This window comes from Kogia breviceps, chromosome 3 (assembly GCF_026419965.1).
Source record: "Kogia breviceps isolate mKogBre1 chromosome 3, mKogBre1 haplotype 1, whole genome shotgun sequence".
NCBI lineage: Eukaryota > Metazoa > Chordata > Mammalia > Artiodactyla > Physeteridae > Kogia > Kogia breviceps.
Window position 1 is genome coordinate 66,957,869 of NC_081312.1, and position 15,782 is coordinate 66,973,650.

The following is a 15,782-nucleotide window of genomic DNA, read 5'->3' on the forward strand; positions in this document are numbered from 1 at the left end:
ACCCAGTGCCACACTCCTCAACACACCCCAAGAGTTAAAACTAATATTGTAAGGGAAAAAAAAATGGACTCATGCTTACAGGATGATAATGAGGACCAACTGAATAATGGATATTCCCAAAGTTCCTTAGTTAGTATATTTTTAAATGCTTTAAAAATATCATGGTACTTGGATCACATCTAACAACTGGGTATTATTGGATATGAGATGTCATTAATGCTTGTACAGTCTTCTCAACTACACACAGATCCTACCATAAGAAATCAATTTTGAAGAGTAGTTCCTTCCCTTATTAAATCTTAGAAAATTTTATTTTCAGACATTTGATAAATTGAAAACGCTAAGAACTTTAACAGTTCAGACACAATAAAAAATTTTAAGTGCCCCATAAAGTTCTGAAACAAATCAGAAATTGTTCAGCCTAAGAATTAAGGTACTTAATTAAAAGGATTAAACTCAAGATAAACACACACAATGATTCAGGTCAAACCGACCTCACCAGATCCATAGAATTTGACAACATATACCTATAGAAGTTTGACTTAATATTCATAAACCATGAAGAAAATAAAAATATTATGCTATTCAATGTTAGCACCTCTGTTAAAACTAGAATAGGCTTCAAAATATTTCCAGTGGCTCAAAATATGTCTAGCCACAGCTCGAAATTCCAGGTAACATTTGAGTCTTAGAAATCTGTGCAATCTTGTTTTCCTAAACATTTTAAAATTAATTTTCATCTGTATGTATACATCCAGAATAAATTTTAGATCTTCTCTCATGGTACAGTAAAAGCTCAATAATACACTTCCCTAATAAAACTTACATCATAATTTTAAAAACATTTTCCTATTTTATGAAAAAAATCAGTTGATTTTTACCAATAAAATGGTAAAATTAGAGGCAACTATAACTTAAAATTATACAGCTTCTTAATGTTTTATTCATAGCATTCTTTATACAGAAGAAGCTTCACTGATATTTTACTGCAGCATCCTGTTGGTGAAGCACAAAATTACATTAATTATAAACGAAGAAACAAAGCACTTTTGACTTTTTAAAATAATATATATATATTTATATCCAGTTGACAAATAGCATCACATTACTGTATAAAAAACTAAAAATCACATGGAAGCTAAGGCCTAAGTTCTTATTCCAATCGTTCCTTTTTGTTCCTATCTAAGAGATATTAGAAATTAAACTGCAGTACCTAAAAAAAAAAAGTCTACATTATTTACATACAGTATGGAAAATAAAAGCTGCTTTTTGGCTAAGTTAGATTGCTGCTACCTACATTATTTACATTGTAAATGTTGCGGAAAATAAGCACTACTAACAAATACCATTTCAAATGAAAATATATTGTGCCTGGAATTGTGTTCTAAAATTAATTGTATATCCTAATGTTTGTTGAATAGAATCTGACTTCCCATAAATCTACTGAAAATTTGAGAATTCCACTACGCTTCTTTATATTGCTAAACTAGATACTGTTAAGTACAATACTGTAATAACTACAAGCACTGAAGCTTAAATGAAACGATGGCAACATGTATGTAGATGGAATTTTATTTAAAACTGTAAAATATAATGCCTTAATGTTTATGCATAATTACGAGACTACCTAATATTCTTTTCATCCTTTACGAAGTTTCATATATGATAGTTCCCTAAACAGTGAAACCTTGCGGTAACTTACCAGAAAAAAAGTTTAATCATATTATTTTGTTTTTAGCATTATTTTTCTAATATTTAAAAACATATCTAAACCCTTGGCAAAAACAAACGCAATCAATTCAATGTAACAGACTGAGCTTTAAACCGTATTTTAATTTTCAATTAACTGTAACCTATCTGTTAAGTGAACCAAAAGTAGAATTTTAAATGACCCACTATGAAGCTTTTCAAATCAATTATAGAATGCATAGAAAAGTGGAGATAAATTTTTGGGAAGGTGTAAGGTAGTAAATGTGGAAAATGGTAAATGTTAGTTTCAATAACAAAAGTTGTACTAAATGCACATGAAAGTTAAATTAACACAGTATAAAAGAGAATAGCTTAAATAAACTGGGATTTCACATATTACAATAGCAAAGTTATGACCAAATGAACTGAAGACATGAACAGTTCTGAAAATTCTCTTTTCAGCCTACTTCCAAAAGAAATAGTCAGGCTTTTTTCCTGTACATAGTTTTGAGCTTTGTCTATACCATATATAGTAGAAAAATAAATTCTTTAGCAACCTAGAAACAGTTTATAAAACTCTTAAAGTTTAATTTTCTTTGCCAGACATGCCGATGTTAAACTGACAGCTATAAATTAAAGCTATATAGACAATAGGTATAAGTAATATAGAACGAGTTAAGAATACTACATTTACCAGATTTTTCTTTTTAAAAATTACTGTACTTTCTTAATTCCTGTGTGCTTTGCAATAGGAATAATAGGGACTTTGTTTTCTTAGAAAAGATAATAACATGTAAGAGTATAACACAAATAAGATAATTTATAATATACATGTACTTCAACAGCAGCCTGGTTCATGTCAACATCTTGATTCTGAAGTTAAAATTAGAAGTACAATACCTATGACATAACAGTTGGGAAAGACAATATTTATTTTAGGAAAAAATGGAGCAAATCAAACTCTTAGGAGCCTCAAATCTCAAAATCATCTATTTACTACAGTACACATAAGACAACCTTAAAATTGCAGTATGAAGATTACAATGTGGACCAAAGAATTTTTTCTTTACTACACAAAATATAACCTAGCAACAAAAAAACCATTTTTTCCTTTTCTGGGAAAAAACCTGGCATGGTTTGATAATGAACGAATTTTGAATAAAGCCTAACAAAATTTACCTATGCCACTTATTCTGAAAATTTTATCCATAATTTCGTGTTCCGGTTGTAACTTCACTAACGAAATGTTTAACCTCCAAAGCAGCAGTCATTTACAGCAAATCTGGTACCAACATCAAAGGAAAAAATTGGTTTAAAAAATGGTGCAAAAGCCACTTTGGATTTTAGTACAACATATCACAGAAAAGAATATGAATACAAGTATGCAACTTTATATATACACACTCCAAAGAGGCTGTCAGTACCCAAAGTATTTTTATTGCTATATTAGCAATGGATTTTTGGATATGTTTTTAAGGGCCACATAAAAATAGATTCAAGGGACAGATTAAATTGAAGTCCTAGATTAAAATGTTTGGTTTAAAGAATTTTCTACAACAAATTTCATGTTTATGTATGAAAAGTTATATAACCTTATATGAAAATGTCATGAAGTATTTTCTACACTATACTAAATGTATTTCCCAAGAGGGAAAAAATTAAAATATCTAAAATATATTAGATTAAGATTACAAGACCATAATAGATCTTTTGAACATGCATCTGTTTACAGAATTAACAGTATACAAGATGTTTGTTTCATCATGGACTATAAAGAAATGAGTTGGTGACAACTATCCTTTGCACAACATTATCAACTCACTTTAGCCACAAGCATGTCCTTGGTATGTGTGTACAAGAAATATATCCATTTACCCCCATCAAATCATCCACAGGTTTACTTAGAAAATGAAGGTGCAGAAATATGTTAAGTGTATTTTTCTTTCTTTCAAACAACATCCCAAGCATGGCATAAGTAGCCTGAAATTATAAAATACTTAACTGGGCTTTTAGTTATCTATACAGACTGATAAAAGCAAATTAAGTTGCTCAAATTAGCACATCAAATAACAAAACCAGCCATAAAGCAGGCTGGAAAGCATTAAATGTTTTATACGTGAGTTTTTAAATCATTTAATTTCTATAGAAAAATTTTATTCACAATATAATGTGACAGAAAATGCCACAGGAATGATATACTGATTGCAATAAGGTTGCATGCAACAGCAGCTTTGTATTTTATAGCTATTTTTGTTTATAAAAATTAAACCTCTCCAGTCATGCTTATCACATGGTCTTAGATTTGTAATGTAAATGAATAAGGAATACCATATAGTTCAAAGAGAAAATGTCTCATTATTTTGAATGTGAATTATCTGTAAGAAACATGAAGTATACTACTGAACCCTGAAACATGCATGCCTAGATTTGCTTTTGTCCAATTTCAGGCTGTCTGCAATCACTTCCTACTTATATAATACCAAGAGGATCCGTCTGTAACTGTGGTTGTATCAGCTGAGGTTGCAATGGTGGTGGTAACTGAAGCGGTACCATTGGTTCCACCAACTGTCCTGGGTTTGAAGGTGGCGGAGGAGCCACAGTGTTCGCAGTTTCCACAATTTCTCCATTGTAAAAGAAAAACTGACACTGTTGAATGAATGTTTCAACAACAGACTGATGGATCTTGGTGGTAGACAGAAACTCTCGATTTTCAAAATCAGGTCTCATCAAAGTTGGCCAAAAACAGATGGATAAGTTGTCTGCTGTCATCAGGTTGACTTTATTATGCTGACTGACCCTGAAATTATGATAGGAAAAAAACAATTAGAAACCAGTCAAAACGCATTGCAATTAAAGAATCTAAGAGCTGGATATTATTTCAGATGATTTGGTTTTACCTTTTAAAAAAATCTTAACTTCAAATTTAAAACATTTTCCTGTTTGTGCATTCCATGTTTCAACTACATTCTAATAACAGAAAAAAGTAGTAAAATCCTTTCCTTTTGAAAACCAAAGATTTTTTTTTTTTTTTTTTCGGTATGTGGGCATCTCACTGTTGTGGCCTCTCCCATTGCGAAGCACAGGCTCCAGACGTGCAGGCTCAGCAGCCATGGCTCACGGGCCTAGCCACTCCGTGGCATGTGGGATCTTCCTGGACCAGGGCACAAACCCATGTCCCCCGCATTGGCAGAAGGACTCTCAACCACTGCACCACCAGGGAAGCCCTCCAAAGATGGTTTTTACTTTGGAAAAATTATCATATCCTCCAACCGGGAGACTTTTCAACTTTCAAAAAACTCAAGTTTCTAGTATTCCAAAAAACAATCTTTTTAATCATTAACTACCTTGTACATTGTTACAAATTTAATTTCAATGACAACAGTTCACAGAGCACATTCTACCTTAAAATTCTTTTGATCTGACGATAAATAATTTACAAATGACCATATGTTAACTATTTTGCATCCAGTCTTTTAAATATGTGAGCAAGCACTACTACCACTGTCTGTAATAAGAAACATAAGAAGCAAACCTTGAGTTTTAACTCAAAATTATTAAATTGTGAGGAAATTTTAGGTATTTTATCCAATCCTCTCATTCACACATGAAGAAACAGCCCAATATGCAAGGTAGCAGGAAAAATTTTATTTAAATTTGTATATCAAAAATTTTAAAATCTAAACCAAAGGACCCACACCCCCAAACACAGGAGTTGCTCATCTGAGGTAAAATAAGTGCTCTAAAAATATGTGTTCTGTGGTAAAAGTTATTATTATTTGTTAAGAGACTAAATTAGAATATTCAGAATAAAGTCAACCTCTGTTAAAATATAGTGTATAAAGGGGCCCAGTCAGGTGTGTCTATGTGGTAGTCAAGTATAGGTTCTGAAAATACCTATAGATTTGAAAGACATGAATATGGGCATCAAGTCTAACTGTTGAGTCAAAAAGTACAAAGGAAAGGTAGCAAATCAGTTAGATGAGGGTGGTCAGGGAAGGCTTCCTTGAAGAGGTAATGTCTGAGTTGAGCCAAGGGTGATGGGTGTTAGTAAAATAGTAGGAAGACAGAGTAATTTAGTCAAAACAGTGGTTCTCAAATACTGCAAAGCTATAGTAATCAAAACAGAGTGGTACTGGCACAAAATCAGACATATGGATCACTGGAACACAATAGAGAGCCCAGAAACAAACCCACACACCTACGGTCAATTAATCTTTGACAAAGGAGGCAAGACTATACAATGGAAAACAGTCTCTTCAGCAAATGATGTTGGAAAAGCTGGACAGCAGTATGTAAATCAATGAAGTTAGAACACTCTCTCACATCGTATACAAAAATGAATTCGAAATGGCTTAAAAATTTAAATATAAGGCATGACACCATAAAACTCCTAACGAACATAGGCAAAACATTCTCTGACTTATATTGTAGCAATGTTTTCTCAGGTTAGTCTCCCAAGGCAACAGAAATAAAAGCAAAAATAAACACCTGGGATCAAATCAAACTTATAAGCTTTTGCACAGCAAAGGAAACCATAAACAAAATGAAAAGACAACCTACGGAGAGAAAATATTTTGCAAACGATGTGACTGATGGGTTAATTTCCGAATACACAAACTGCTCAGTATCAAAAAATGAACAACCTAATCAAAAAATGGGCAGAAGACCTAAATAGATATTTCTCCAAAGAAGACATATAGATGGCCAACAGGCACATGAAAAGATGTTCAACATCACTAATTATTAGAGAAATGCAAATCAAAACTATAATGAGATACCATCACAGACTGCTCAGAATGGCCACCATCAAAAAGTTTACAAATAATAAATGCTGCAGAGGCTGTGGAGAAAAGGGAACCCTCCTACACTGTTGCTGGGAATGTAAATTGGTGCAGCCACTATGGAGAACAGTATGGAGGTTTCTTAAAAAACTAAAAATAGAGTTGCCATATGATCCAGCAATCCCACTCCTGGGCATATATCCAGAAAAGACAAAAACTCTAATTTGAAATGATATATGCACCCCAATGTTCATTGCAGCACTACTTACAATAGCTAAGACATGAAAGATATGGTGTGTGTGTATATATGTATATATGTGTGTATATATGTATATATATACACACACATATACACACACACAATGGTATATTGCTCAGCCACAAAAAAGAATGAAATAACGCCATTTGCAGCTACATGGATGGACCTAGAGATTATCATATTAAGCAACGTAAGGCAGAAAGAGAAAGATAAATACCATATGATATCACTTATATGTGGAATCTAAAAAAAAAAATATGATACAAATGAACTTATTTACAAAACAGAAAGAGATTCACAGACACAGAAAACAAATCTATGGTTACCAAAAGGGAAAGGGTGGGTGAGGGATAAATGAGGAGTTAGGGATTAACAGATACACACTGCTATATATAAAATAGATAAACAATACTGTATAGCACAGGAACTATATTCAATAGCTTTTAATAACCTATAATGGAAAAGAATCTAAAAAAAGAATATATATAAATGAATCACTTTGCTGTACACCTGAAAACTAACATGACATTGTAAATCAACCATACTTCGATAAAAAACAAACGAACAAACAACCCCCCCGCCCCCCACAGTGATTCTCAGTGTGTATCAGAACCTCCTGGAGGGCCTGTTAAAACACAGATTGATAATTATGTCTGGGGTGGGGCCTGATAATTTGCATTCCTAACAAGTTCCCAGGTGATGCTGATGCTGTTGGTTTGAGGACTGATTTTTGAGAAAGACTGAGGCAGTCATGTTAACATGTGATAAGGGACCAAGCACAAATTGATACTTTCGGTTAAGTCTTATTAGTTTAATACAGTGGCACTTGGTGTTGCATGGTGGAAAAGGAAAGGAGATTTAACAGAGTAAGTTAGAACTAGGCCACTTAATGATAAACAATTTAGATTTTTTTCCTTTAGGATGTAGTGATCTTTACACAAAGAGCTTTTAGAAAGATCATTCTGGCATCAGGATCAAGGGAGAATCAAGAAGAAAAATTGGCAGAGAGAGCGCTCAATGAGAAACTAGAGTTTCCTAAATGAGAAATGATAAAATTTAAACTAAAGCAGTGGCAGAGGAATGAAAAGGAAAAATAATCAGGAGAAAAAACTAATTTGACACAATAACTCACTGAATATGGAAGGTGAGAGAAAATACATCCAAAGAACAGCTCCATGGATTAATTTTTGCAATGTGTCAATCACCCAATATATATTTATCATTTATTTCCTATACTGGAATGTAAAGTTCCATGAAATGTGATTATTTTATTTACTGCTATGTCTGTATAGCATTTACAAGAGTACCTGGCACAAAGAGTATATATCCATTATAATCAATAGTTGAGTGTTTGTTCTAAAATTTAAGTCTGATGATATTATTTCTCTGTTTTACTCTCTAGTGGCTCCCCACACCATTCAGAGTAACAATCATGCAATGCTTTTTTCATTGACAAAGTCTTGCTCCACCCCCCCATAAATGTCAGCTGAACTCAACAGTGCACTTAGTGATAGACATGAAAGCAACCTCCTTGTCAGTAAAATATTTTGAGGACTAAAGCTAATCAATAGGCTACACTCTGAGTAGTACTGCCCTATCCTTCACTCTGCTCAAACCACACAGGCCTCTTTGCTGTTCCTCAACACGCCAAATATGCCTGTGTCATTAACTGTTGTATCACTGGAGTCAAACACAGTTAAGTGTCTTAATATAACATTGATGGTGGGCTAGCACTGTGATTCTTTGAATATGCTCTTCCCTTTGTCTCTTTTCCCTATTGTTTTTAATAAAGTCCAATTCTTGTTTCAGCACTTTAATCAGGCCATACAATAATATGTTCATATATCATCCCTACATTCCATATTGGGTAAGGTCTCCTGTAGTACCCTGTACACATCTGTTAAATCATGAACCACATTGCACGGTAATTTTCAAAAGAGGAAATTCCACTAATTATACTGCAGTACTATGTATGTTGGTATTTTCTCACAGAGGGAGACTCCAGAGAAGAGTTACTAGAAGTGCTAATATAATTTTATGCTACATTGATAACAACAAAAAAACTTTAAACACTGCTTAATACTCTCTTTTAAGAGGTACAGACTGAAATGTACTTGTTTTGGACACTGACATTACTAGTTAAAAAAACCAAACCTCAGTTCGTTAAAATGTTAGTAGAAAATACTGTGAAGAGTAGACTTTTGAAAAAAGTAGTACAAATACTAATAATTCTATTCAGTCTCAATAACAACTTTGTGAGCTATTATTCTTCTCATTCTTATAGTTAAGAAAAAACTTAGGCAGGGTGAAGTATTTGTCCAAAGCCACAGAACTAAAAATGTTTCAAAATCAAGCCTATTTAACTCCATAGCCTTGAGCTTTATGCTATTATACAATATTAATATTGCCTTTCATTTAAGAAATGGTATTGGGAAGAGTATCTTTATAGAAAAAAGTATAAACTTGAAACTTAACATATTTAAGGCTTTTGATATAGGATTAATGTCCTGCATTTCAGTAACACTCAAGGTGGATAGTAATATGAATTCAAGTTTCTAATAAAATTTCACTATGAGGAATATCCAAACAAAACAAGCAAGATATACAAAAGAGACACAGTACAAAAGAGGAGGCAATTAAACCACTTAATAAAACTTGGATTCTAGTCATAAGATGTGTCACCTGAGAATATGATTTCTCTCTTTAAACTTCAATCTTTCCAACTTCAAATAGGTTGACCTGGTTAATTATTTAAGTGTCATTTCATAACTAAAATTCTAAGATTCTATAGAGGAGATTTGTTAAAGAACAGCAGTGACAAAAAAAAAAGTACTCAGCATACTTACTATTTATATAATCATGTTAGATACTAAAAAGGTCACATACCTTTCTTTAAACAAGCTGATGAAAAATCTATTTTAAAAATACAGAAAAAATAATTTAGAGAACCAAAATTGAACTGTATGTTTAAATTAGTCTCTCTTTCTCTATTTTATGATTACCCAATTTATAAAGTTACATGTTTGAAATCCGTAGTGCATTTTATTTGCAAAAACGAAAAATAAAAATACCTGTTTAGATGTGTTATTACATATCTGAATACATCATAGTTAACAGGATGAAATTTCTTAACAATTTCTTTCAGTGCATGAAGACGTTCTGTTTTATCCGGGATTTCTGTAAAATTAAAGTAGCAAGGAATTTGTGTGAAACACAAACATTAAAAAATATTGATAAAGCTTCCTGCTATGCTTATTGTATGAGACAATCAAGAATGTATATGAAGCTTATCAGGAGAGGGAAACAAAAACAAAGAAAACGTTGTAAAGAACCTGCTAATAAACAGACTACCATCTATTTACAATAGCCTTTTCACAAGTAAAGCTAATAACTGAAGATCAAAGTAACCTGGGGGTGGTAAAATAGGAAATGGTATATTAGTAATTTCTTTAAACAACTTATATAACTAGATACTGATTTAGAATTAACTACTTACAAATCTGTTAGGCTCTTAATATTCATGCTACAGAGAGTAAGTATTTTAGGCTTTGTGGGTGAAACTACTCAACTCTGCAGTTGTACAAAAGTGGCCACAGACAATATGTAACAAGAGTGGCTGTGATCCAATAGAACTTTAAAAATCTGAATTCATATAATTTTAGTATTTCATAAAATTTTCTTTTAATATTTTTCAACCATTTAAAAATGTAAAAAAACATTCTCAGCTTGCAAGCCTTCTGAAAACTGATGGCATGCTAAATTTGGCCCACAGGCCAGTTTGCAAACACCTGATTTAAAGCATTATACTTATTTATAATCCACTTAGCTTATAAATCATTGTTCTTCACAAGTAGCACAAGCAGTACAAGCATTTAGCTCAGTTACTTTCCAAATTTACACAAATTATGAAACAGGATAACTGAAATGTTGCTCTGCTGTAAATGGGAGAGGAGAGAGCACCTTACTGCTGCTCTTCCTCATTCAGTTCATTCTTCTAAAGTAACAATGGACTCCTCTGGAGGAGGCCAGTCTGCCAACCAACTCATGGTAGTAACCAAGTACTAACAAATTTCTCATTTGCCACATATTACTTCTAAATCAGCCCTCAATATTTCCTAAGTAGGAAAGTTCTGAGGCTATTGTTCATGGCCAAAAAGTAAGAAAATCTAAGCTATCAATTGGACTATTTTCCCAGTTTTCATATAAGAGAATGTATAAGGCAACTGTATCTTGTGACAATATACTGAAGTGGATTTTAATGAAAAGAAAATTAACAGAGAACTTTAACAATCAGTATTATAAGTAGTCTCATGCTACAGAGCTTGAAGACTTGTAATCAAAAGGAAATATTAAAGAGAAATATTTAGAAACTACATTAAATTTAGGCATTGAGAACACAATGTGGATTAAGCACTAGGTTACCTGACACTCAAACAGACCTTTGGTCTCGTTTTCCAGATAACAAATGAGCATTTGCTTCATAGAAACATCTGGATGAATGATGATGCCAAGTAGGAATCAATACTGAATGAGTACCCATTTTCCTGTCTTACTTTTTCAAAAACTGAATTAAGACATGAGGCCAAAGTTAATTTCTTTGACTTAAAAAAAATTTATATACACATGTGTACAGACCATACACAGGTTAATATGTTACTAAAGTACATTACAGATATATTCATTTGAAGACTTAATTTCTTTTTGTTACAATGCTTTTGAGTTTGAATTAAAAACACAAATCTCAAACTTCTAGTATAATGATCTAACTTCTAGGAGCACCTAGTCATCTGGGAGCCTAGCTAAAACTATTTTATTTAAAGGGAAAGAGCTTTAATAAACAGTTCTAGAAGCTGAATTTTTATTAGCTACATATTCTAGTGCATGACTGATTTTAACACAAAGCAATCAATGTACAAACCCCACTATCATCAGCCCTCTCAAAAAAAAAAAAGGAGGCTTTTACTTACTTGCTGCTTCCAATAGCTCTGGATGAAGAGAATATGGAATTAAAGGATCTGGTAGATCTGCAAAGAAAGCTTTAAGAGCTCCAGCTACAGCATTTACTGTTACTTCCATCGATACTAGACTGATATTATGATCTATAAGACAAAAATAAAAATTAAAAACTATAATAAATTTAAATTTATTACAGGAGAAGTAAGCTAAATGGGTACTCGTAGATCCAAAGATATTTAAGTCTTCTCATGGACCACCTTTCTTCACAGTCCGATTCATCCCTCCCCTATTGTTTTAATATAAGTTTGCCTGACAAACTATAGATAAGGAAAGAGAAAACCAAGTAAGAAGCATTTTCTGTGACAATAAAAAATGCTATTAGGCTTGTCAGTATATGAGCAATATTACTGACATCTCTCTTCTTTTGAAACATTTTGTTCACATAAGCTATTTAAAAGAGGTCATAAGGAAAGAGAAAGACAAAAGATAGGAATCATGCATATAAATTCAAGTTTTGATGGATGTTCACTAAACTTACTGTGGTAATCATTTCATGATATATGTAAGTCAAATAATTATGTTGTACACCTTATACAGTACTGTATATGTCAATTATATCTCAATAAAATGGGAAGAAAAAACAAAATCACTATACCTCATGGAGTATGCTTAACTGGACATAAAAGGGGTAAAAGACGAACACTATTTTATTGTTCCAATATACATTATTATTCTCACATCGCAGGACCACTTTTGTGTTTTTTCTACCATATTATACTACAAGCCAATATAAATTGTAATCTATAGTGTAAATCTACTACTAGTTCCCTGGTGGGGAACTTTTAACTTATACTTAAAAAATTTTAATATAAAACACTTTAAACACTTATCAGTGAAGTTCTGACTTAAAAAATAAGACTAACATATTAAAGGTATATCATAAGGTTAATTTGCTATTAAAAAAGTCATTTTCCTTATTATAAATACAATGAATATTTATGATAAATAAAAAAACTACTCCCATAACCAAGAGATAATCACTGTTTATACGTTAACATGTTTCCTTTCAGCCCTTTTCTGCTCATTAAAAAAATATATATAGATAGATAGATAGATTTTATATTGGATTTAATTTTTAAGGCATTATCCAAGGTTAATAAAATTTCACAAGCAATTTTAAAAAACTTTTTGGGGTGGCAGATAACATTTCGTTGTGATTTCAAACTTGCAGAAAATTTGCAAGAATAATAAAAATACAAAGAACTCACATATATCCTTAACCAAGAATCACCAATCCTTACATTTTGCCCTACATAAACAATTCTAATGGCTACAAAACATTCTCCCAGATATAATAATTTACATAATACTCTTACTGAACATTTAGATTTCTTTCATTTAAAAATATTATAAAGATGTTATGATAACAACTTTTATATACTAAAGCTTAGGTCCTTAGGCAGGCTATATTCCTTGTAATAACAGCTACCCAGTGAACATTTAACATGGTGTCTGGCACAGAAAACTCGTCATATGCATTATCTCATTATTCCTCATTTACTCTTATCACTCCCATTCTAGATATGAAAAAGCTGAGATTTAGAAAGGTTAACCTCCTTAGGTCACAAAGACAGTAAGTGGCAGAACCAGAAAACAAAACCAGAAACTCTAATTCAAGAGGCTCTGGTACTGACAACTACTCTTCCTTCATTACCTGAAGTGAAATTGTACCAATTTGTTAAAGTCTAAACAGTTCTTCTAACAATTTTTTTTAAATGAATTACCATGCAATAGTCTTTCTTCTAACAATTTTTTTAAAATGAATTACCATGCAATAGTCTTTCAAAGCAAGGCACACACACAAACACCCCATCCACCACTCAACTTTACCATTTACCACTCAACATTTTACTATTTTAACACATATAATCTTCATTATTTTTTACGGCTATCTAGTATTCTACTTGTAAACAAGATTGGTCCCCCCACCTTTAAAACAAAATACAAACAATGCTGCAATAAATATCTTGGTATGCTTACACAAAGACTTTTGTAACATAAGTATTTACAAATGGAATTTCTCCAGCAAAGCTACCTGAAGCACCCATAACCAACAGCATACAACATACCTGCTTGCCTACACCCTACCAACAATCTTTTCCACTCACATAATAAAATAAATACAACCTTTTTGTTTTAATTTTTATTTCTTTATAACTGACAGAGGCTGAGCATATTTTCATATATCTGTTGGTTGCTTTCTTCTGATATGAATTGCTTAACCTAGCAAAGAAATGCCACAGCCACACCAAGTTCACAGTTTGTCTCCTGATTCTGTTTGCTTTATACACGATTTCATACAGAAGTTTTACATTTTTAGGCAGTCTAGTTTATCATCTTGTTCATGCTTTCTAGGTTTCATGTCAAGTTTAGGCCTCTCCCTACTCCAAGATTATAAATATATTCATTCGTTTTTCTCCCTAGAACTTAGTTTTCATTTTTTGCATTTAAACCTTTGATCTCATACAGATTTCCTTTAATATGAGTAGGAAATTCAGCTTTTTAAAAATTCCTAATGGTTAGTTAGTTGGCCCAGTATCATGAAGGAAAAAAAAAACCTTTTAAATCGCAACTTTAAATAGGTGCAATCTGTGATATACAAAGATGACGATGCATCATAACTCAATTTATTGCTTCTCTAATTCTGGTAATGGATTTATAGCTCTCCCATTTGTTGACTATGATATCTGTTCCATTAAGTACTTCCAATACTACTTCAAAACTTTCTCCCCTAAACATCCATATTCTTAGGAGGTTTTCATATGAAATTTCAATGAGGGAAATAATAAAACAATGATTTTATTTTATCTTCTATAATTATCTTCTTACCTTGATCAAATATATATATCTACGTATCTTCTTACCTTGATCAAATATGTTTATAAATATATCTATAATTATCTTCTTACCTTGATCAAACTGCTTTTGAATATTGTCTTGATCAGTTTTGTTCCCACTAACACGGTACAGTCCTTCAGTACATAATCCTAAAAGAATAAAGAAATAAATAGACTTTTACACATGAATGTATAGCTACAACAAAGAATATACTTAACCTTATGTACATCTTAGTGACTTAGAAAATATGGTGGTAAAATATTTTTAAGAATAAAATATTCTTGAGCATTTCATTTAAAGTAAGTTCTTAATGGACTACTTTAATTTTAAACCATTTAGGCTATCCAGTTCCATGTAAAATAAAATACATTTCTTCCTAGTCCACTAAACACAGCTAAAATTCCTGAGTGAAATATATTAAAAAAGTCAAAAGACTCTGAAAGGTGGAGAGAAAGTGAATTTGAATAGCAACCACAGAATTTGAAGAACAACAAGATAGTGAGTTCCCTGGGTTCTCCTTTTCCTTCTTACATATCTTAGATCAGGCAACAGAGAAGCCTGCAACCCAGAAATACCAATGAGCACAGGCAAAAAAATAAAAATAAAAATAAAAACAAAACACCACTCAGAAAACCAACAAGAAAAGCCAGTTCTCTCTAGTGAAAGGTGGGAAAGGTGCAGACTAGCAAGCAAAAACATTTTTTACTGTTACTGCCCTACTCCAGCCAAACACCATGGAATCCACTCCTCCTCATCCACATCAGTGGAACCAAGTAGGGAGACTAGAATTCTACCTCTGCCAGCAGTAACAGAGGTGCCCCTTCCCCTCTCTAGAGTGTCAGCAAGGACTGAATGGCAAGTCTGAACTCCTACTACCACCTTGAGGTAAGAGGTACCCTCCCTCTCCTCTTTACCACGGTAGTCAATAGAGGCTGGCAGGGATCAAGTGGGGAGGGGAGTCCAATCTTCCAGCCTCATTTTGTAGTAAATGAGGCAGCCTTCCTCCCCTGCTGGTGCAGTATCAGAGGAGGCCTACTAAAATAGATTTAAATGAGATCCAAAGTTTCACAGCATACTATCCAAAATGTCTAGAATACAATAATAATAAAACTAAAATCATTCATCGTTCCAAGAACCAAGAAAGTCTCAACTTGAATGAGAAAAAAACAAGTAACAGACACCAATACAAAGATATCAGT

At 32.5% G+C, this 15,782-nt stretch overlaps 1 protein-coding gene across 5 annotated transcripts in view; it reads right to left on the reverse strand.

Annotated features, from left to right (window-relative positions):
• Positions 1–294: 294 nt before the first annotated feature.
• Positions 295–15,782, reverse strand: part of ARHGAP5 (Rho GTPase activating protein 5) — a 77,181-nt gene continuing 61,693 nt past the window's right edge. For all 5 annotated transcript variants that reach the window (XM_067028603.1, XM_067028602.1, XM_059057208.2 and 2 more), the window contains 4 exons: positions 14,655–14,732; positions 11,697–11,828; positions 9,801–9,906; positions 295–4,486 (listed from right to left, as the gene is read on the reverse strand). In XM_067028603.1, the coding sequence (XP_066884704.1) occupies positions 4,159–4,486; positions 9,801–9,906; positions 11,697–11,828; positions 14,655–14,732 (644 nt within the window). In that variant the 3' untranslated portion in view covers positions 295–4,158. The remainder of the gene's footprint in view (positions 4,487–9,800; positions 9,907–11,696; positions 11,829–14,654; positions 14,733–15,782) is intronic.